Raw genomic sequence first — 23,306 nt, 5'->3', positions numbered from 1 at the left:
ATTTAAAATAAACAAGTGTATTGTCACTGTATAAAATCTCTAGATATGGTAACGATATACACAACATAAAGATACTTAGTACCTTAGTACAGAACAGTGAGTAGTCACTCGTAATAACATTGGAGTCCTAAGAAACAAAAATAAAAAAAATATATATATATATATATATATATATATATATATATATATATATATATATTGGAAGATTTTATATACATAATCAAAGCTTTAATTTTTTTGCTTTACTTTTACAAATTACTTAAAGTTGACTGTTAAATAAGTATTATAAACATCAAATATATTTGTATGCATGTTAATAAAATCTATTAAAAACGTACCTTAAATGCTTCCTAAATAATATTTAAAATATGTGTCTAAAAAAGTATCTAAAATATGTGACATAGATACTTTTATAAATAAATTAATTAAAATAACACCTATAGCGACCACAACTGTATAGTATATGTGACACTTAAAATCTAGGATACACACAATATAATAAGCATAACTTATTTATTTTTGTTTATTAGGACTCCCATGTCCCACTTTCTCTAAATTCCCACTTCTGCTTCTCATATATCCCCACCATTTCCACCCATGTCTCCACTATTTCCTTCTATTTGCCCTAGTCATACACCTTTTCTTCCATTCTGTAACATAACATTTGACCATTTTAATGCTGGATAATCTGAGTACCACTGGCCAAGATCTTTCTATTTATAGTGTTTCCTAGAATTCTGTATGACAGACTTCATGTTGCTTCTCTTCTTAATGTAGTGTTTCAGTACAACTTTATGTATTAGACAATTATTGCATGAAGTATCCAGTTTTACTGTAGTGCTTTTCTTAGAATTCTGTATATTAGCACATTACTGAATGCATTGATATTATCATTGTTTGGAGCTTTTCTCTCCAAGTCTCCACTGAAAAGGGACTTTCTTTGCCCTGTTGGACTATCCAGGTCAACAAAAAAAAAATAAATAAATTGATCATAATTACATAATCAAACTAGCTGAAGTACACCCTGTATAACAGACTCTTGATATGCTGTTTTAATACACAATCAAAACATTTAAGAAGCATATGATCAGTAAATTTATGTAAGAACAGTAACAGATGATCCCTGTTTGAAGCACTGGGCTAACACCAGAGAACATCAAACAGGCTGCGTAAATAACAAACCAACAAGTTCTAGCAACCTTGTATTCAGATTGTGGTAGCTATATATAGCTCCTGAGGAAATTAAATAAAACACTACATCCATATCAATTCTGTTACTCTTCAGCTTGCTAATGTACCCCAACAGTATGATCTTATTGGCAAGATCAGTAAGCAATGATTGCACTATTTCCTAGGAGGGCGAGTGTAACTTTTTCTACTCCTGGATGACAACAGTTTTACTAATGATACAGCCAATAAGAACAGTATCACGTGCACTATCTCTGAATCATCACCTCCCATGTACCTCAGTGACAACACAGGATAGAAATTAAAATGAGGTTGGGGTTCATACCCTAAGAACTCTCTCACCAGAGTATAAAAGATCACCCACATCAAAACAGCTTGAGAGTAAAGCAAATCCCTTTTCTTACTCACATTGGTCTGACAACTATTTCTGATAAGACACTTTATCCCTAAGTTAAATAAGTAAAGGAACAACAGTCATATGAGGACAACTGCCTGAAATTTTCCAGCCTAACACAAATGACTGAAATGGAACGCAACATGTCCTTTTCCTTCCATTGCTTGTCAATTGCCCCTGAGGAGAGTTGAACAACATTACCTAGAATATGTCTTTGTATACTCTTTGTATAAAGATGAAGTAGAAGGGCCTTTTTTGTCTGTATGATGAGCTCTGGCAAAATATTCCTCACCTCTTATATAAGTCTTGACTCACATGCAGTCCTACATCCAAGGCCTATGTAGCCCTCTGCCTACACCACAATTCAGCAGCAGGCCTGAGCTAAAATATATTTTGAGCTGTCTATCCATGTTTTTCATGATGTGTTATGAACTTTTCCATTGGTAGGGAGTCGAACATAGGTTCATAGGTTGGTACTAGGCTATCAGCCCTAGGGCCTATACAAGCCTAGCCATAACAATTCCCTGGCTATTTCTTCCCACACTATTTACTTCCCTGGACCCCTGTCTAGCAAGGTGACTGACGTGATCCCCAGGGTGAATTTCCTTTCTCCCATCCAATTGTCAAGGTTCCTTTTGAAGAGGACCAAAGAAGAACTCTGCTTGACATGTATGGGCAATCTATTCCAGAGTCTGGGGAGTCTCTGGGTCAGGAACCTATCCCTCCAGCATGTTTTGTTTATTGTGATGACAAGGTTTAGATCCCTGGAGCGTATGGCTCTGAGGGATTGGAATTTCTTTAAGTGTAGCATGTCCAAAAGCTCTGGGTTTGACATGGCCTTGTATGTTAAGCAAAGATCACCTCTGAGTAGACGATATGCGACGGAGTATAGCTGGAGTTTTTTAAGGCTGTCAGAGTAGGGCATCTGCTTTAGGCCTGTGATTCTTTTAGTGAGGTATTTCTATGGCCTTTCCAGTTGTTGCAGATGTCTTGAGAGGTACATACCAAACGGGGCACTGTATTCTATAATGGGTCTAATGAGGGATGAATACAGTGGGACAATGACCTCCTTTTTTCTGGATGAAAAGCCCTTAGTGATGAGGTGTGCCACATAGAAGGATTTCCTGACTGTTGTGGCGATGTGGTTATCGAAGGTGAGACCACTGTCCACCTGTGTCCCTAAGTCTCTTATCAAACTTTCGGTGTTTAGTGTACTGCCACCTATATGGTAATTCAAGGATACATGTTTTTTCCCAAAGGGAATAACTATACATTTCTTGGAATTGAGCTTGAGCCCATGGCTCTGGCACCAAGCATCTGTTTCTGTAAGGCCCTTTTGTAGAGTATCCACATCATTTGGGGATTCAATAATGGCTCCCAGTTTGCAGTCATCTGCAAACTTTGTTATCCAGAGTCCCTTAGTGTTGGCCTGTACTTCAGAGAAGTAGATGTCAAACAAGAGTGGTCCTAGGACTGAACCCTGAGGTACTCCACTTGTCACTTGTCTGGAGCTGGATTTGGAGTCGGCTACTTTTACAGTGTGGGTTCTATCAGTAAGCCAGTTAGCAACCCATTGGGTGACGTAGGGATTAATGCCCAGCTTAGTAAGTTTATCTATGATTCCAGAGTGGGGGATGGTGTCAAAGGCCTTGGCAAGGTCTAGATAGGCTGTGTGGACCACCTTACCCTTGTCCATGGCTCTGGAGACTGATTCGAAGAAGTCAATCAAGTTCAGGAGACAAGATCGGCCCTTCACGAACCCAACCTGGGTGGGGTCCAGTGTTTGAAGGTTGCCAATGTCTTTGTTTATAAGTTCCATGATAATATGCTCCATGGCCTTGCAGATAAGGCTTGTCAGACTGATGGGATGGTAGTTTCTGGGATCCAAGATGGATCCCCCCTTGTGGAGTGGGATAACTGTAGCTGTGCGCCACTCAGTGGGCACAAAACCTGAGGTGAGGCTATGATTAAACATGACACTTAGGTGAGGTGCCAGTTCATATTGTAGCTCATGTAGTACACAGCCCGGGATGTAATCTGGTCCCATGGATGCTGTATTCCTAGCTTTGGAGAGTGCGTTTTTTACCTGTGTGGCCTTTATTACTGGAATTTGGCAATCTTCTGGTATTGAGATGAGCCATTTAAGGGGTGAGAGGGGGGTGAAGTTGGCACTGAATCGAACTGCCAGGATATTGGCAATATCCTTGGGATCAGTATATTTAATGCCATTCTGTTTTAGCTCAGAGCAGATCTGAGCATTGCCATTTAGATTCTTGACATAGTTATAGAATGCCTTGTTGTTGTCTTTGGAATCTTTGGCAATTTTATTTTCGTAACTAGCTTTGGAGGATTTTATGAGGGAATCTCAGTTTCTTACTGAGGCTGGTAAGGAAGTTTTTTGCATCCTGGGATTTTCCTCTTTTCTGCAACAGTTTCTTCCTTTTGTTGTAAAGTTTGTTTATGGCAGGAGACCACCAGATTGGCTTCTTTTTTTTGGATGAAAGCATCTTGGTTCTATTTGGGATGGCACGATTTATGCATGAGTGGATGTGCTCGTACAGTGCCTTAGTGTAGGATTCAGCAGTTGAACTTTCAGCTCCCGTCTGCATGGGTGTCATGAAGTTTGTCACTTCTGACTTGAGTAGCATGAAGTTGGCTTTGGAGAAGTTTTTTATGGAGGTTTCCTTACTGGGGGGTGGGGGTGGGACGTGGATGTTAAGGGTGATTAGCTTATGGTCAGACATGACTAACAAGGGGGTGACCATAGGTGTGGAGCATCGATTTCCCATGTTGATAATGACCAGGTCTAGGATATTGGAGCCCCTGGTGAGACTATGGATTAGTTGATCCAGGGCATTGGAATTTATGAATTCCAAGAACCGTTGGGCAAAGGTGTTGGTACATGAGTAGCTTTCCCAGTTAATGGCAGGGTAGTTAAAATCACCCAGTATTAGGGTGTTTGGTTCTATCTTAATATTTTCCAGTATGTTTAGAAAGGTGTAGTGAGAATCTTAGGGTATGGTGGGGGATCTGTAGCAAGCTACAATTTGGATTGCAGTCTTACCTAGTGTTAGTTGCACCTGGAGAATTTCATACGCATTGTGTTGGGCAACTAGCCTGGTGGTGTGAATATCCTTGGTGAATATTGACACTCCGCCACCTTTAGTGTTTCAGTCCTGCTTTGGTGGCCGAAAAGTGTGGTAAGAGTTGTAGCCTGGTATTGCAGGGGTGCTCTCTGGAGCCTTATTAATGTTCCTGCCAGTAGTATGCCTTTATTCTTCCATGTTGTCCAATTAGCACTACAGCCCCCTGCATGGTTATTAGCTCCAATCCTTCTTCCCTGCCTGATAGCTAAGACCACATTTATACAGATACTCAGGCTTATAACCTGAACAGACTCTCAAAGACACACACACACACACACACACACACACACACACACACACACACACACACACACACACACACACACACACACACACATGCACCTATGCACGTGCACACATACACGAATACACACACACACACACAGACACACAGACACACATACATGCACATGTGCATGTGCACACATACACAAATACACAACACATGCACACATACACATGTACACACACACACACACACACACACACACACACACACACACACACACACACACGCGCGTGCGCGCGTGCAAACATGCACGTATGCACGTGCACACATACACATGTACACACACACACGCACGCACACAAACCCACACAAATACAGACAGTCATGTACTCACATTTCCATGCATCACATATGTAGATCAGCACCCGGAGTAAAATGAAACTGATCCTGTTGATTGTTAGCCAGTGTAGTCCATTGACTGTCAAAGACCCATTTCAGCCCAGGCCAAGGAATTGTAGAATACAGTCAAGACAAGATCTACAATTTTAACAAATACCAACACATCAAAGTTCATAACACGAAGATACCAAGCAGGAAGAAAAGGATGTGCCACTCCACAGTAAAAAATGCACCTATTCAGGCTAATACAATAAAATCAATTCTGGACTTTATTGAAGAAAATAAAACAAATGATAAGCGCCTTCGTCCTGACCACTTCAGAACTTCATCAGATCTGATATTCTATTACATCCAGGACAGCCATAAGAGAGGAAAGAAGGAGAAGAAATGGGAAAGGTGAGTTAGAAATAGAAGGTAGAAACAATGAGGCTAGAAAGATTTGGGGAGGGGGAGTCAAAAAAGGAGGTAAACTATAAGGAGGTGGCAAAGCTTGGAGGAGGACTATTTGACTGCTGGTGTCATACAGTAGTATAAGGCTACTATGAGTATATAGATGTAAATGGTTAAACTGTTGCATGGACTAATGTTTTTGTGCACTATTCTGCATTGAAATTGACTAGTATGAACATCTTTGAACTGATGTACTAGGCAAGTCACATTGCAGAGCAGTGCACTGGGATGGTAATTTACTTAATTAGCATATCTTCTTGCCCTCTCTACTACTTTTATATGTGGTTGCAAATCTCATGATGCTTAATAGAGCACTGCTGTACTACTAGGCAGTAAGAAGCACTTTGAAGTCTTGATAGGCTAGCTTTTTGCACTAAGCAGTGTGCCTACGAGTCCCAGCATAATTTACATTTAATTTAATGCAGAAATCTCAGATATTTGGGAAGTGCAACCAACAGTAAAGAATGCTTACAAAAAATGCACAAAACAATCTGGATTATAAATAACCAGGTCAAAAAGATCAAACAGGCACAAGTTTCTAGCTTTCAGGGTAAACTTATGTACCTACTAAAGCAAACTTGTCTTTTATTATACTCCTTGTTTGTTCATAATTCAAATTTTTCAGAACAAATGCCTTATCGAGAAAAAAAGTTAAATGCCACTGTACTCATGTAACACATGGCCCATTAAGACATTAGTACAATGTGACCTACTGCAGAAACACAACTTGCATCTCCTGATTTTTGCTCATTAAGCTGCTTCTAGAGTGATGCTCTACAGTATACAAGATTCTCCACTAACTAAGCTCCCTGACATCTGTGTTCATTTTATTCCTGGTTAGCTCTTCTTTCACTTTATTTTTATTTTCATGTAGCTGTCCTGCCTTCTGTGTCTGGCACTCACTCTTACCTTATTACTTTTTAGGTACTACATGACTACTACAATCGGAACCTTGTGTTGATTAGAACTATAAAACATACTGAAGGCTTTGTTAGGACAGCTCAGTCACACAATTGTAAGAATAAAATGGAGAAAAAGTATCACACCATCATATGACATTTTAACAAATGCTTTGTTAGGACAGTGCAAGGACAATATGTTTAGAATAAAATGGGGAAAAAAACATCACAGCATCATATGATGTTATTAACAGTTCTATTTAGTGTTATTGGTAGTACTGTATAACCAGTTCATTGTTGTGCATTAATCATTGCAATTTAATGATGGTAATATTTTCTTGAAAGCATTCTGAGATAATAGTTATACCAATAAAAATTAAACAAAAGGTCTGTGTTATATAATTGGTAAATAAATATAGCTATTTTACAAAGTATTTTCTAAATAACAGACTATATTGAACTGTTTTCATCTTTTTGTGCCACTCTAGGACATTGAATCATTCCAGTCTGCTGCGAATCTATTGATTGCAATAGGTTGTATTATAATGGTGCTGGGATTCCTCGGCTGTTGTGGTGCAGTACGGGAAAGTAGGTGCATGCTTCTAATGGTAAGTATTTGTAAAATGTATTTAATATTTTCTTTAGTTAGAAATATTAAATGAACAGCCTTGTCATTCAACATGGTGTAGATGTAACATTTCTACCCAACGTTTTATAAGAAATAGGTGTGATGCTGCAGAAATGGAGATGGGTAATTATAATAACCTCAAACAAACATTACTTTAAGAAGGTACCTGGTAATTAGAGCCCTATACATTTCTTCTGCATCCCATGGACGCTAATAGAAATGATTTTCATGGCAGGATTGTGAATTTAATAATCCTCTTTTAGGTGGACAGCACTGTGTTTCTGAGCAGCAAAAGTCATGCCATTTCACCCTGCTCTAGTCTCATGACTGTGTTAGTACTGACAAGGATCAGATGAGCCCTGAAATGTTGCATCTGGACTTTGTCAGGGTCTCTGACATTATTTTTCATACATATTTGGTGGTAAATAAAATTAAATGCTTACATCTGAAGAGCAGAAATCTGAGAAGCAGATTGTAAAAAGCCAATATAAATCAGTACATCACAGAGTTCTGTGCAAGGACTGGTCCTACTTAGTGTCTGCTGACACATTGCAGCTAGGCAATAAGATCCGTACATTTACCAATGAGGCAAGATTAACACGATGATTGAAAACTGGAGGACTGTTCTCCAGAAGAATGTTCTACAGGTAACAAGGTAGGTGAAAAAGTGGTGTATGCAAATTCTTTTATCAAACTGCATACAGAAGTACACTTTAGGATATCTGACCTTAGGAAATTTCTATTCCGGATATAACCAAGACCACTTGTGAATTGTAAGAATTACACCAGCAATTCTTAGTGTAGCTGTCAGTCATTACAGTGATTATATTATAGTCTGTTTGTGTTAATTTACATAAGCAGAATAAAAGCAGATTTTAAATACAGAATATTAAATAAAAACAGGAAATATAAAATTACAAGTAGTAAATACAAGAAGGCATGCAAGTTCAATTTATGCATAATGTAGCCAAACAGGGCCGGCCTTTGGTCAACTGATGCCCTAGGCAAAAAGGCTCCACAGTACCCCCCCCCCCACACACCACCCATTGCCCCCATCCTGGGCTACCTGCACCATTCAGATTACTTTTTTCTTCCTTTTTCTCATGGTTTGTCTTACTCTTCAGGTTTTTCCTGTATTCATTCATCATATTTTAAAGAAACCATTTCTTTACTACAAAAAAAATAAACAAATAAATACTGGAAAAGTGTCCCTGCTAGAGTGACGCCCTAGGCAGCTGCCTTGTTTGTCTATGCCTAAGGCTGTATACTACGTTCAGTGAAATTCCTTGTTTTGCCCAATATTTAGGTAGTCAAAATTTAAGAATATTATCAGATTTCTTTCTGGGAAAATGGAAAAACAGTGACCATCTTTAAATAATCTCTGAGATACAATTAAATATCAATGCTAATGGTTATGGGTAGGATGTACGGTCAAGAACGTAGTCGAGTAGTCTATCATACCAGAGGAAGAAATTAAAATGCAGACAGCACACAGAATGTTTATAACACACCATTTGAGCCAGAATGTCACATCCAGACACAGTCAAGTTTGTAAGTCATTCTATCAAGAAGAGAATACTGGTAGGTAGTTGGTCACCTAGGAAAATAATCAAGTTAAGGGGGAGTAGAAAGTATTCTGAACAAGGTCTCTGTAATGAAACCTGTCCTTCTAGTAAGATGTCAAGATTTGTCAATATTTACTAATCTCAAAAGCAGATGTTCCAATTATTAGACTCAGTTAAGCTGAAAGTCTTTCTCCCAGGGGTCCAGTCATCTTTTTCTGCAGAGATTTTAAAAGCTTGTTTTTTTTTATCTGTACATAAATGTTTTACTCACATGTTTTTTTTCATCTGAAATGCCTGTACTTTTAACTGTTTAAACTACATGAATCTTACTTTTGTAAATCAGTAGCTAAGATTTGAAATGTTATGTCTTTCTTAATTAATTGTATATTATCTCAGCATTTTTCATTGTTCTACTACTTTATTTACTTTTGTATAGCTATTGTAAAAGTGTCTATATCCTGTGGAGCTTTTCTCCCAGGGCCTCCAAAGAAAATGGGCTCTTCCAGGCTCAGTGGACTATCCTGGTCATCAAACTGTAGTAAATAAATAAATAAACAAATAGATTGCATTAAACAAATTATAGCAGTCAGCATTTGGACAAGGAACATCAAACTCTGCTACAGAACATAGCTGAGATCTACAGAACTAATCAGCAGTACAAAATGTGCTTTATAAGGTAGCAGCCTTTCCATCTTACAGAAAGCAAGATGAGAAAAGGACATCCCTGCAAGTAGCATACAAATAGAAATGAAAATAGACTTACATGGAAGAAAAGAATCCTATCTTCATACCGAACCTGCAGAGAAAGGTTTACGGCTGGCAACTTTGTAAACAATTCCATATAATGGTCATGGTTGACAACATAATCTTATTCCTAGACAAATTTGTTTCATAGTTTTTCAGTAGTTTCAAAAGTCAAAAAATGTGTGTTTATTGTTCTGATGGATATAACAGTTTTGTATATTTAGAAGAGTTAAACTACATGTTACAGTGGTTTGCTGCTTTGAAGCACTTGTAGGATGAACAGCAGGCTGCTTTAACAGCCAAAATGGGAGTAAAGCTTCTTTTAGACTGGGTTATTCTCAGCTAACAAGACAGCAACATCACATCTGCAGTCCAGGAGGTTATACTTAACCCCCCAAAACCTCATATGTGGAATGATAAGTATACTCTCAAAAAGGGGAGAGAGACCCGAGTGTTGCTGGCCTTTTTCAATGATGTAACGTATGTTACAAAAATAATTTTAACATGAGCTACTACATAAAAATGACTCTAAATACTAAAATTATAGGTACTGTGCCTGCACTGAGTAGCTGCTGCTGTCTGTTTAACAATTTTTATATTTAAATTTAAAAAAATGCAAAGAACAGAGAAAAAACAGCTAAATATATGTTTTACAAGAATGACAGATATTGATAGCATCAACAATTCCAGGGTCTGAATCAACATAAACAAATTTTCTTGACTTGTAAAAATAAAAGCTTAGAAAGGAAAATTAAGAAGAAATTGAGGGACTAACAAGACAAAGCTCAGTCAGGGAGAGAAGCCTGAAGTTTATCACTCACCTCTACTAGTTGGGTATAGCTATTTTAGTCCCTAGCCAAAGAAAATGTTTTATGCCTCCTGTGAATCAAGATGTTTTTTTACATTGGCACATTAATATAAATATGTTATTAAAACTTTTGTACAAATAGAGTTGGTGGAGGTCAGAAGAGAGTAGATAATCTAGCGTATGCAGTGAATGAAGTTCATTCAGGCCCCGAGATAATTAAAAAAACCCCCCACAACCATAAGCATATTTATGAATAGTTACGTGTAAACTATGGGTTTAAGGATTGTCCATTGGGAGTTCATAGATTCATTGATGGATACTAGTTGAATGACCACCAGGGCATTTCTAAGCTTAGTCACACATACCAAATATGTCCTCTGAGTTGGTTTGCATTAGTGGTTATTTTAAGGAGTGTGTGTATTAGGTAGGGTATGATTTTTAACAGCTGCCATTGTTCATCAGGGACAAAGTTGTCAGACCAGGGGTGAATTTCTGATGTCCCATCCACTGGTCCATGTTACAGCTGAATAGGGTAAGAGAAGGGCTTTGCTTTACATGCATGAGAAGCCTATTCTAGGGAGTTGTAATTCTCTGAGATATATACCAACAACATGTCCTATTTAAGTCACAAGCAAAGTTTAAATCCTTAGGTCTGGTAGTTCTGATGCTGTCCATTTTGCATTTATACAAAAGGTCCATCAGACTGGGATCCAAGAATGCCTTGTATTCCAGGTATAAACTGCATCTCAACAATCTGTAGGAAACAGAGTATAGAGTTGGAGCTTTGAGGTGATCTGCATAGGACAATGTGTTTATTCCTTGTACTCTTTTCATGAGGGTCCTCTCTGGACATTCCAGTTGTTGCATGTGTCTGTTCAGCTACATAATGAAGGGGGAATTATACCCAATGATGGGTCTGATGAGAAACAATTACAGTGGCATGTTGACTTCCCTGAACCTAGATCCCATGCCCTTACTTATAAGAAGCAACACTGAATGATTTTTTACCACCGTAGACACATTTTGGATGAAAGCAAGATTACTGTCTACATGAGTTTCCAAATTCCTTACTACTGGGTCTAGTCCTAATGGTGTTTTATCAATTAAGTAGTTTCCCAGCTGAAGAGTACTAATATGCATTTCTTGGCACTGAGTTTTAAGCTGTGGCTCTAGCACTAGTCATTTGTCTGTGTTAGATCTTACTGTAACTTGGTAGTAACGTGGGGGGGGAGATCTATGATTCATACCTGTTTATAATCATCTACAAACATGGTCAGGCAGAGACTCTTGACATTGACCTTGACTTCCGAGAAGTAAATGCCAAAAAGGAGAGGACCTAGCATAGAGCTCTGGGTGACTCCACTTGCAATTGGCCTCTCTGTAGAGGTAGTTCTTCCAATCCTGACTTTCTGGGTCCTGTAAGTAAGCTGGCTAGACATCCAGCATGTAACATAGAGATTTATGTCTAATTCTGTGACTTTGTTCATGATGCCCGAATGTGGTATTGTATCAAATGCTTTGAATAGGTCACAGTATGCAGTATGCACCTTTGTACCCTCATCTGTTCCCTTAGTGGCTTTCTCAAAGAAGTCCAACATGTTTAGTAGGCATGACCTGCCCTTGATAAAACCAAACTGGGTTGGTCCTTGTGACTATCTCATTGTTCATCTTTTCCATGATAATTCTTTACATGGCTTTGCATATGAGTTTACTCAGACTAATGGATCTGTAGTTCCCAGAATCTGTTGATGGTCCCTTGTGCAGAGGGATGACTGTTGCAGCCCTCCATTCTTGTAGCATGAAGCCTGTTTGGAGACTAAGGTTGAATCTACTCCAGTGGCCCTGACAGGACATTGTTCAAGCTATTTAGGTGGCATTTGGGGATATTATTGTGGCCCATTCATGTGTTTTTGGCCTTGTGAGAGCACAACTAGGAATTACTGCTTTGGGGGGGTGTCTGAGGGGGAGTGGGGTGAAATTAAAATTGAGATTGTCAGCCAGTTGATTTGCTATGTCTCCTGGCTCTGTGAACATGGTACCATTTACAATACTGTTATGTGCACCCTTTGAGGTTTTGGGCATAGCTAAAGAAGGCCATATGATTGTCCTTGGCCTGGGAAACTATCTACACCTCATATGTAGTGTTATTGCACTTTATTAGCCCTCTTAGTTGTGCATTTAGTTTGATGAGAGTTTTTATCTTCTTGGGTGTTGCACTTCATACCTTTAACTGTGACTGTTTTTCTTTTGTTGCATAACCTGTCTAATTTTGAATTCCACCAGGGAGCCTAGTTTGTTTTGGGCTTACTTCTGGCAGGCACAGTAGCTTCTGTGCAACCACTGACATGATTGTACAGTGTTTCTGTGAACAATTCTACATAGGCTGCTTTGTTATCTGGATTTAGGATGGCTTGGAAGTTTGACAAGTTTATTTATTTATTGACATTTGATTACCTGGAAAGTACAGTGGGGTAGAAGCCCATTTTCATTGGAGGCTCAGGAGAAAAGAGGAGGGCTTGGAATTTTGACAAGTTTATTTATTTATTGACATTTGATAACCTGGAAAGTACAATGGGGTAGAAGCCCATTTTCAATGGATGCCCAGGAGAAAACCGCCAAATGATTATAAACAGTTCAAGAACAATACTTTTACAATCTTCAAAAATAAAACAAAAGCATCTGCAATTTAAATAATTAGACATAATATAAAAAACATTGGTTAAGAATCGATACAAGGTATACGACAATCATTTAATATTTAGAGAAATTTTAGAGAGTTTGTAGAGAAATTAAAGGAAAGTTAGTGTAATAAAAATAGGAATCACAATATGAAGTGAGGGAAAAACAGGCTTATGGTATATTTAGAGAGAAAGTCAGAGAAGAGAGTTAGATAGCAGTAAGGAAGTAAGTGAAGAAGGGAGAGTAAGAAGGTTTAAGGAATGAAAAAGTAGTTGTTTACATTTAGGGATATAGGTTATCCTGGTTTTGAGGAAGAACAGAGCAGATTTTAGCTAGGAGGTCTTTCAGTGTGCTATAGGATGGGAGGGTGGGTATAGACCTGATGGATGCAGGTAAGTAGATCCAGGCCTTAACAGCCTTGTATGAGTATAGACAATACCCAGTGGATTTGCTAGGTTTTTAGACAGGCAAAATTTTTGGTCACTGGATCACAATAACCATCTGGGATTATAGTTGTGTTGGATGTTTTTTAGTGATAGACAGGCAAATGGACACTGGATAATTTTACAGGTGGCAAGAAGTTATGGTATGTATATTTTAGTTAGTACGTTAAAGCTTAATAAAAGGTAGGCACCTTTAGAGTAGTTCCTCATTGTTATGATGTTTACTGGGGTTACAGAATTGATTTATATTTTGATGGGGGCAGTTCTGTGGGCAGGTCTTACTAGAGAGGACATGACATGGGTGATGCAGCATTCCCCTATGTTTGTGAGTACCAGGTCCAAAATATTTGTTTTTCTATCTAGTATAGGGTGTTTACATTTACAAAGTCCAATAAATTCTATAATCTGCCAGTTAAGGTCCTCCGTTAGTATGGTATTTGGTTGAATGGTGACTGCCTCCATCTGTTCTGGCAATATGAGCTACAGATTTCCTGGGACATAGAGCATGACCTATAAGTTGCTAGGGTATGATATGGCTTATGGGACTTTGCCTATGGTAATCTGGATGTAGAGAAACTCCAGCATGTCATCCTGTTTAACCAACCTAGAGGTATGCTTGGTAGCTAGACAAACCTCCACCTTTAGTCATTGCCTATACAGTTGTTGGTCTAAATGTGTGGTAGGCACTGAAGCTTTGCACTTCTGGGGTACTCTATGTGGCTTTAAACCATATCTCAATAACTACACATATGTCTACTTTCTCCAAAGTAAGGAGAGCTTGTAGGGAGTGAAGCTTCTTGTTTAGACTTCTGACATTGAGCAATAACACCTTTTAGATTCACTTCAGTTGATTTTGCTATGTTGGTAGGCTTGTCAATTTGGCATTGCCTAAAAAAGGCTCTATGCAAGAGGACCATGTTTTAGCAAATATTCAAAATCCTAGAGGTGACATGTGCAGACCATCCTTTGTAAAGCAGCATGCGTTGTTAACCATGTCCTTCCATACTGACAAATATTGTATCACCCTAGAATTATACTAGAAACTAAACCAATTACTGTTATTGATCTTCTATTGTCCATATTGTGACATCATCCTTGATGGAGGTACAATGCTTCTCAACATTAGGTACATACCAGCCTGTGACATGATATGTCTCTTCAGATAGTCAAAGGAGGTACATCTCAGATTGTTTACACCGCATTTATATCACGTTATCGAAAGATGAAAATAGTGAACGCTATTTCATCGAACCTAAAATATCTAAACCACATAATATCGAACATTCAGAACAGCAAATTTTTTCCTTGGGAAAAAAAATTGCTATTCCGAAACACATACACACAACACAAGCACACCTAAAAAACATCAATACACACACATACACTTATAATCCTACAACTAACCCTACACTAAACTATACATACACTACTATCTATCCACTTACCTTAACCCAAACCCTAACCCTAAGGTCCGTCACTATCGTACACTCACCTAACCCGCACCCTAACCCTAACTCACTTAACTCGCCCCTAACCCTAATTCACCTAACCCGCGCCCTAACCCTAACTCACCTAACCCATGCCCTAATCCTAACAACCACACAATCGCACACTTACCTGAACCTGACCCATACATTTCCACCACAGTGATAAAAATAGCGAAGCCACAGAACAGGCCAACCGAATTCTTTCCCTAGGAAAGGATTAGGTGTTCTGCAGCTTCGCTATATTTAGCGTTCACTCAAAACGGGTCGATATATATATATATATATATATATATATATATATATATATATATATATAAAACGGGTCAAACCAGTTACAAGTGGCGTCCCACAAGGCTCAGTCTTAGGACCTCTCTTGTTCGGTATATATTTCTCGGAGGTACAGGCCAACACGGAAGGACTGTGGCTGACCAAGTTCGCAGATGACTGCAAACTAGGTGCCATAATCGACTCTCCAGCTGACACAAAGATCCTACAAAAGGGCCTCATAGAAACAGACAACTGGTGCCAGAGCCATGGCCTCAAGCTAAACGCCAAAAAGTGTATAGTCATCCCCTTTGGCAAAAACAAAGTGCCTACAAATTACCACATAGGTGGTAATCCATTAAGTACGGAAGAAGTAATTAGGGACCTGGGGACCCAAGTTGATAGCAATCTCTCATTTGAAAACCACGTGGCCAAAGTGGTTAGAAAAACATTTTATATAGCCCACCTAATCATGAAGGGATTCACATCTAGATCAGGGGAAGTCATCGTGCCTCTTTACTCATCCCTCATCAGGCCCATAATTGAGTACAATGCCCCTTTTGGGATGTACCTTACCAGACACCTGCAGCAACTGGAAAGACCCCAAAAGTACCTCAGCAAGAGGATCAAAGGGCTCAAACAGACACCATATGCTGCCCGGTTAAAGAAACTCCAGCTCTACTCAGTGGCATACTGCCTGCTCAGAGGCGATCTGTGCCTGACGTATAAAGCCATGTCCAACCCAGAATTAATGGTCATGCTGCACCTCAGAAAATCCAAATCCCATCGAGCAATGCGCTCGAGAGACTTGAACCTCAGCACTGAAATAAATAGGACATGCTGGAGGGACAGATTCATAACCCAGAGGCTCCCTTCACACTGGAATAAAATCCCAGTCCAGGTTAGGCAGAGTCCCTCATTGACTCTCTTCAAGAGGAATCTTGATGAGTGGATGGGAGATCGTAGGTTTACCCCGGGTATCACTTCTGTGTCACTGTTAGACAGAGGCACAGTATACTAACCTCGAAAAAGGGCATAGCAAAATTCATTTAAAATGGGTGGCGAAAGCCAAACACACTCTGGCTAGGCTTATAAATGCCCTAGGGCAGATAGCCTAGTATGAACCTATGAACCTATGAACCTGTATTAGAACATTCAAAGTTTTAAAACTTGAATGTTCTGATATAGACCCGTTTACATCTACATGGACTACGACTGAATCATATGGGTACTGTGATGCCCATGCTGGCCCAGCAATCAAGGAGCCTCAGTCCTCACCACTAACACCAGAGGGATATATACACTCATATATGAGGAAAGGATAACAAATGTACACAGTAAAGTGCAATTTCCCTTAAGAGCACACAGAGATCAGTCAGTCCAGGGCTGGTCACTCCCTTGCTCTCCAGGTCCCCAGTCGGACTCCCCAATGGCACAGCTATAGGGTCCAGATCTCAGCCTAGCTGGGCAAGCTAAAATCTCCAGCACCCTCTCTGTACAAACAGTGCTTCATGTCCCTGCCCAAGTAGCTGATACACACACACTTTGAGATAAGAATTTATACAACCACACAGACACTTCTGGGGAAGGCTGGCACAGGTTCTCTAGCTGTGCCCCTTTTACCCAGACTATATGGTAGTACCAATTGCCACCACCCAGCTAATATTTATCAGCTACCCAAAGGTCCTTAAAAGGGTGTACAATTATTACTGTGCAGTATTATTATCCAATTGGTAGTATAGCCCAGTGCAAGCTATAGGAGTGGCTTTGTACAATTTTATCAAAGGCATACAAGTACTCTGAAGAGCTTAATCTATCTCTACACAAACCAGCCACAGCTGAAAGGTTTTAAAATATTTCATAATAAATAATTAAAACCACAAGACAATATTTTCTACTACACAGTCAGTGCAAGTCAAGAGAGTTCAGAGATCACACAGAAATGCTTAAAATAAATCAGTAGTACAGTTCTGACATCACAGAAAAACACTTAGTCTAATCTTTATAGTTCCTAGCTATTTCTACAAGAAAACACACTTCTAATATACTACTTACATAAAGAGAGCATAAGGCAGTGCTGTGAGTTGGATGTTCAGATAAAAATGCTTAATAATCTCTGGTTCTCACTGTTTAAATTGAAACTGCAGTTCTGCTAAAACATTACATCATCCTTTACACTTTCCTTGTGGTCCCAGGCTGACAGAAACTGCACTTACATTCTTTTACACTTAGAGCAATAAAGGACATTCCACATGTAAATTCTGGTCATTAACTTTAACCTTAAAACAATAGGAAGGAAGCAATCATCTAGCCAGACTGGAGCCGAATTGTAAACATGAAAGGCAGTGATGAAATAATTTTAATTTCAAAGGACCAACAAGAAATGCTGGCCTTAGCTTTCTTTACAGCAGATGGCAATGTTGCCACATTGTTTTAAATTCAACATTTCACATTTACAAATGATAGAATTATCTGCACAATTATATCTGGTTAGGCTGGCAGCCTTCACCCATCTCTACCAGTCTTCGCATTTCTCCCCCTGGAGAACTCAAGCTAGTTTTTCAAGTGATCCTTGAGAAACGACGCTTGAGAGGGCTAGGTATATCTGAGTGTACCTCACCCCATTCCCTGTCTTGAGAGTCCATCTGGATTGGCATTGCTACTCCCACTGCAGTGCTGCACTGACATATCATATGCTTGCAACCCTAGGTTCCATCTTAGCAACTTGGCATTTTGCTGGCTGGCTCTGCTTAACCATGTTAGAGGGTTGTGATCTGTCATAACAGTGAATTTTCTTCCCTACAGATAAGGCTAAAGTTTCTGCAGTGCCCACACTATGGCTAGACATTCCTTTTCTACAGCTGCATAGCATTCCTCCCTGGGTTGGAGCCTATGACTGAGTTAAACCACTGGGTGCTCTTCCCCCTCTGAAAAAATCTGGCTAAGTACAGCCCCGACCCTGTGGTTCAAAGCATACCCCTGCACAACAAATTCTTTGGTGTAATATGGACTGGCTAACACAGGGGGTCCTCCCAAAGCTTCTTAAAGCTTCTGGAATGCCTGCTTACATGCTGGGGCCCACACTACCTTATCTGGCCTGTTCTTCCTTGTCAGGTCTGTGAGGGGAGCAGCTATGGTACTATAACTGGGGACAAACTTTCTGTAGTACCCTGCTGTCCCTAAAAATGCCCTCACCTGCTTTTTAGTAACAGGTACAGGCCATGCCTGAATATCTTCCACTTTGGCAGGTTCAGGTCTTATCTTACCACTCCCCACTCTATGTCCTAGGTAGGAGACCTCTGCCATACCCACCTGACATTTGCTCGACTTAATGGTCAATCTTGCTCTCTGTAGTCTGACCAGCACCTCCCTGACATGCTGAAGGTGTTCTGGCCAGGAATGGCTGTAGATGGCAATATCATCTAGGTAAGCAAGGGCAAACCCTCCTGCTCCTGCTAGGATACGATCTACCAGCCTCTGGAAAATCTCTGGGGCATTCTTCATCCCAAAGGGCATCTTTGTGAAATCATACAAGCCAAAAGAAGTCACAAAGGCTGACTTCTCTCTAGCACTGGGAGTCAAGGGCACCTGCCAGTAACCCTTGGTAAGATCAATGGTTGTAAGATACTTAGCCCCACTCAGCTGCTCTAGGGCCTCATCTGTCCTAGGCATGGGGCAAGCATCAGACTCTGTGTGACTATTTAATTTCCTGTATTCCCCACAGAATCTGGTGCTGCCATCCTTCTTTGGCACCAGCACCACTAGGGAGGCCCAGGGACTGTTGGACTCTTGAATCACCCCTAGTTCCAACATCTCCTGTACCTCCTCCCTCAGAGTCTGTTTGACTCTCTCAGGAACTCTATAAGGGGCCTGCCTAATAGACCTTTTGGGTCCTGTATCCACCCGGTGCTGCACTAGGTGGGTGCATCCTGGTTTCCCAGTGAACATGTCCCCAAATTCCTGCAACACTGCTCGGATTTCACAAACTTGTGTAGGAGATTGCTGCTGGGACATTGCTACCCCTTCCACTGAGGTGTCAGCCTGATCCTCACCGAAGAGATCAGTCCCAAGATCTCCCTCAGACTCCTCCTGTAATCCACTGCAAATGCTCAGCACAAGGGCCTCCTTATCATGGTAAGGTTTCATCATGTTAACATGGTACAATTTGTGCCCCTGCCATCTGCCTAGCAGTTCCACCATGTAGTTAACATCACTTACCTTTCTTACCACCTTGCAGGGTCCCTCCCAAGCTGCTTGCAGCTTGTTGTGTCTGACAGGAATGAGAACCATTACCTGCTGCCCTACAGCATACTTTCTAGCTCAAGCATTCCTGTCATACCACACCTTTTTCTGTTGTTGGGCTTCTGCCAGGTTCTCTTGGGCCAAGCCCATGAGTTCCCCGAGCCTTGTCCTGAGGTTTAGGACGTATGTCACAACAGACTCCTTGTGATAAAACACAAAGTCACCAAAGTAATGCAAAAACACACAAGGCTGACGTCCAAGCACCTCTGGAATAATGTTTAAAAGTTCAAATGAGAGGAACCACAAGTTAAGAAATATAAAAACACCAAGTATTTAATGATTCCAGTAGCAAAAAAAAAACAGTTAGCGCTTCCGTTTCAACAAGTTTAAAACTTCATCAGACAAACTATTCTGCATGCATTCACCTTAAATACTATGACATTTACTTCTATTGGTTAAAAACAGTGTCAATCATCATGATATACAGCTGAACATACATCTGTTGCCTCATATAAACCTAAAGCTGTCAACACTACATTAAAAACAATTTAATACAACTAAGATTTAAAAAGAGTATATATGTATGTATATTTAAATATGTGTGGGAATATATAAAACTCTATGTTGTTGCCAGTTGTCAGACAACCTTATTTTTATTGTTTTAAAACCTTTTTTCTTTCAAGTGCTTTTAGTTTCAATATGGGCGAGATAGAGGTGCGATCATTGATGCCAGGCCAACTGTCTGCTTGAAAGCGGATTTGCCATTTGAGCTCATTTATTTCTAACTGTAAAACCCAAGGCTTGTTTTCATCAACAGTGACTTAATCAATTACTACAAAAGAAAATTTATGGTTCACATTGTCAGAAATATGTTTGGCCAATGCATTATTCAGATTGCTTTTCCTAATGGCTTAGTCATGCTCATAGATTCTTTGACTTAGCTTATGCTCAGTCTTTCCTATGTAGAAACCAGAGCATGAATCGCACATGGCCAAATAAACCACTGCTCTGGAATTTCAAGAATATTTCCTTTTATCTGATGTCTAATGTTTCTAACAGTTATATTGTCAGTAGTTACTTTTACCATATGACACCATGAGCAAGCTCCACATCTAAAAGTTCCTTGTTTATTTGCATGAAAGGGAACCTGTCTGTTCTTGAATAAATTCTTAAAAGTATTACCTCTTCGGTATACAATAGCTGGTTTAACCCCTAAGTGCTTCCTGATGTTAGCATCCTCTAACAGTATTGGCCAGTTTTTTTTCAAAAATAGAAGTTAAAAACTTAGCGTCCTGGCTAAAAGTTATAGTTAAGGCTTTTTGAAAATCTGAAGGTTGTTGTGTAGTGTCATTGCATAGTTCTACCATGGTACTACATTCTATAGTACTTAATGTTCCCTGATACCTGACATTATCTAGTGTAAGTGGAATGGTGTCTAAAATAGGTTGAAAATGACCATTTAGTCTCTTGGTAATGACTTCCATATTTAGTTCTTCCACTAGTTTTACAGGGTAACCTCTTTTCAGGAACATACCACATAGAAACTGACATTCTTTCAAAAACTCTTCATGTGTTGTGACCATGCAAGCAGCCCTGACCAATTGGCCTTTCATAACAGACTTTTTTTGATGAAATGGGTGTGAGCTTGTGAAATGCAGAAGTGTTAGAGTATGTAGCTTTTCTATGAATTTTAGACACATATCTGCCACCTTTGTCATCTTTCATCAAATTCACATCTAAATAATCAATGCTGACTGAATCATATTGCCATGTAAACTTTAAGAAACTAGTAGTTTCATTAATATATGACAAAAATTCACATAACTCAGCCTGAGTTCCTTTCCAAATAATACAAATGTCATCTTGAAACCTTTGATACCATTTAATATAGTTATTAAACCTTGACTGGAAGACAAACTGTCTTTCCCAGTATGCCATAACTAGGTTTGCATAGGCTCCACCACACGGTGAGCCCATGGTTATTCCTTTCTCTTGCAAGTAATACTTATGGTTAAAAGAGACATAATTATTAGTTAAAACCAACTCTAACAATTCCAGAATAAGGGTTAATGTACTGTGTGGCACCTTGTATTCTACAAGCATTTTGTTTACCTATTCTACCCCAGTTTGTTGTGGGATAACTGTGTAAAAGTCAGTTACATCTATGGTGATGAAAATGTCACTAACATGATAAGATGTTTTATTTATCTGTTCTAGAAAGCTCCACGAGTCTTTACATATATGAATTTCTTTCACTATTATTTTCTTTAACTCATGGTCCAAGAACTGAGCACATGAAGAAGTAAAGGAACCTCTTCCATCAGCTAGAGGTCTCATAGAGGGATTTTGAATACTCATGTATTTTTGGAATCCCAAAAAATACTGGTATTCGTCGGGTAATGATGTTCAGATAGTTATACAGATCAATGTCAATTCTCCCTAAGAATATATCAGTTAACTGTGCATGAATATTTCTGTATGCCCCATTTAATTCGTTTAGGGACACTTCACCATATGTGTCAGTCTCTAATAATAGTTGTAACCTTTCATTGTAACTGTCTATGTCCATAATAACTACCCCACCCCCTTGTCTGGTTTCATTATTCTAATGTTGTTACCTTGCAAGTGCTCCATAGCTGCTATTTCACTCTCTGTCAAATTAAAATTCTGAGACTTGTTCTTGTTCTTTTGTAAGTTTTTTAAGTCAAGTTTAGATAGTTTTTCATATATGACTAACTTCGGGAGGAGGGGTGGATTATAAGTTGAACTAATACTCCATGAATTTTGATGAGAGTCATATGCCTTACTATGATTTATAAGGTATAACTTTAAATATATTATTGTGTTCATAAAATCAAATGATCTAGCAGGTACAAAAATCATGCCTTTTGCTACTAGATTAGCTACATCAGTTTCTATATTTACTTTAGAGTAATTGTATACCTTAAATCTTTCTCATAATTTTCTATGATAGTACAAACATTCAATACATTTTCAACAGGCAGAGACAACCCAAAATACATATTCCGCCATGCATGGGGCTTCATGGAAAAAAATCATTACAGCAATCAGTGTTAGTACAATTCAAGTTCTCCAGTTCCTGGTCTTTGGTTTGGCCCCTGGAAAACCCACTGCTTGATACCCCCCCCCCCCATACCATAGGTCTAGCTTGAGAGTCAGTTTTATTTCTGATTGTCTCAGATCTTATCAGCACAGGGTATTCATCTTCATAGCTACACATAACTTCATTTTCATCTGTGTCATCATTAGGCACTTTCCCACTATTAGTAGCGTGGTTATTAGCTCAATTATTTCGAAATTTGTTGTTAAAAAACTTGCATTTGGGTTGTGTGCTTGGGGGTTTAGGGTAAGCCAAGCCGTTAGCATACTCGTCGATGTCTCTTTTTAATTTACTACTCTTCCCCATTTTTAAAGTCTCTATATGTTGCTCTATGCTGTTATATATTCTCAGGTATTCATATTTGAACTGTTCAAAAGAGACATTGTTTCTTATGTTAATTTCCAGAGCTGATAACTCTTTACTTAAAATGTCAGTGTCTTTATCATTATATTTTATTAACACTTCCAAAAATTCCAACCCAAACTTGTCAAACATATTTAACAGTTCATTGTGCATGGGTGAATTGTTGATGAGCCCTGATGGAAATTTCAATAGACGCAGGCCCTTAGGAACAATCCTGAGTTTAATGCATTCTCTGAGGTATGCATTTTCCAAATGCA

At 39.2% G+C, this 23,306-nt stretch overlaps 1 protein-coding gene across 1 annotated transcript in view; it reads left to right on the top strand.

The window, feature by feature from the left end:
- The window catches only part of TSPAN8 (tetraspanin 8), a 513,016-nt gene that overhangs the window by 173,156 nt on the left and 316,554 nt on the right, over nt 1–23,306 (top strand). Inside the window, exon 3 of the mRNA XM_044087126.1 lies at nt 7,194–7,313. Within this exon, the coding sequence (XP_043943061.1) occupies nt 7,194–7,313 (120 nt within the window). The remainder of the gene's footprint in view (nt 1–7,193; nt 7,314–23,306) is intronic.

Source organism: Protopterus annectens, chromosome 11.part0, assembly GCF_019279795.1.
Source record: "Protopterus annectens isolate FY-2018-M chromosome 11.part0, PAN1.0, whole genome shotgun sequence".
NCBI lineage: Eukaryota > Metazoa > Chordata > Ceratodontiformes > Protopteridae > Protopterus > Protopterus annectens.
The sequence above is the reverse complement of the archived record's forward strand: the minus strand, read 5'-3'. Positions and strand labels throughout refer to the sequence as shown.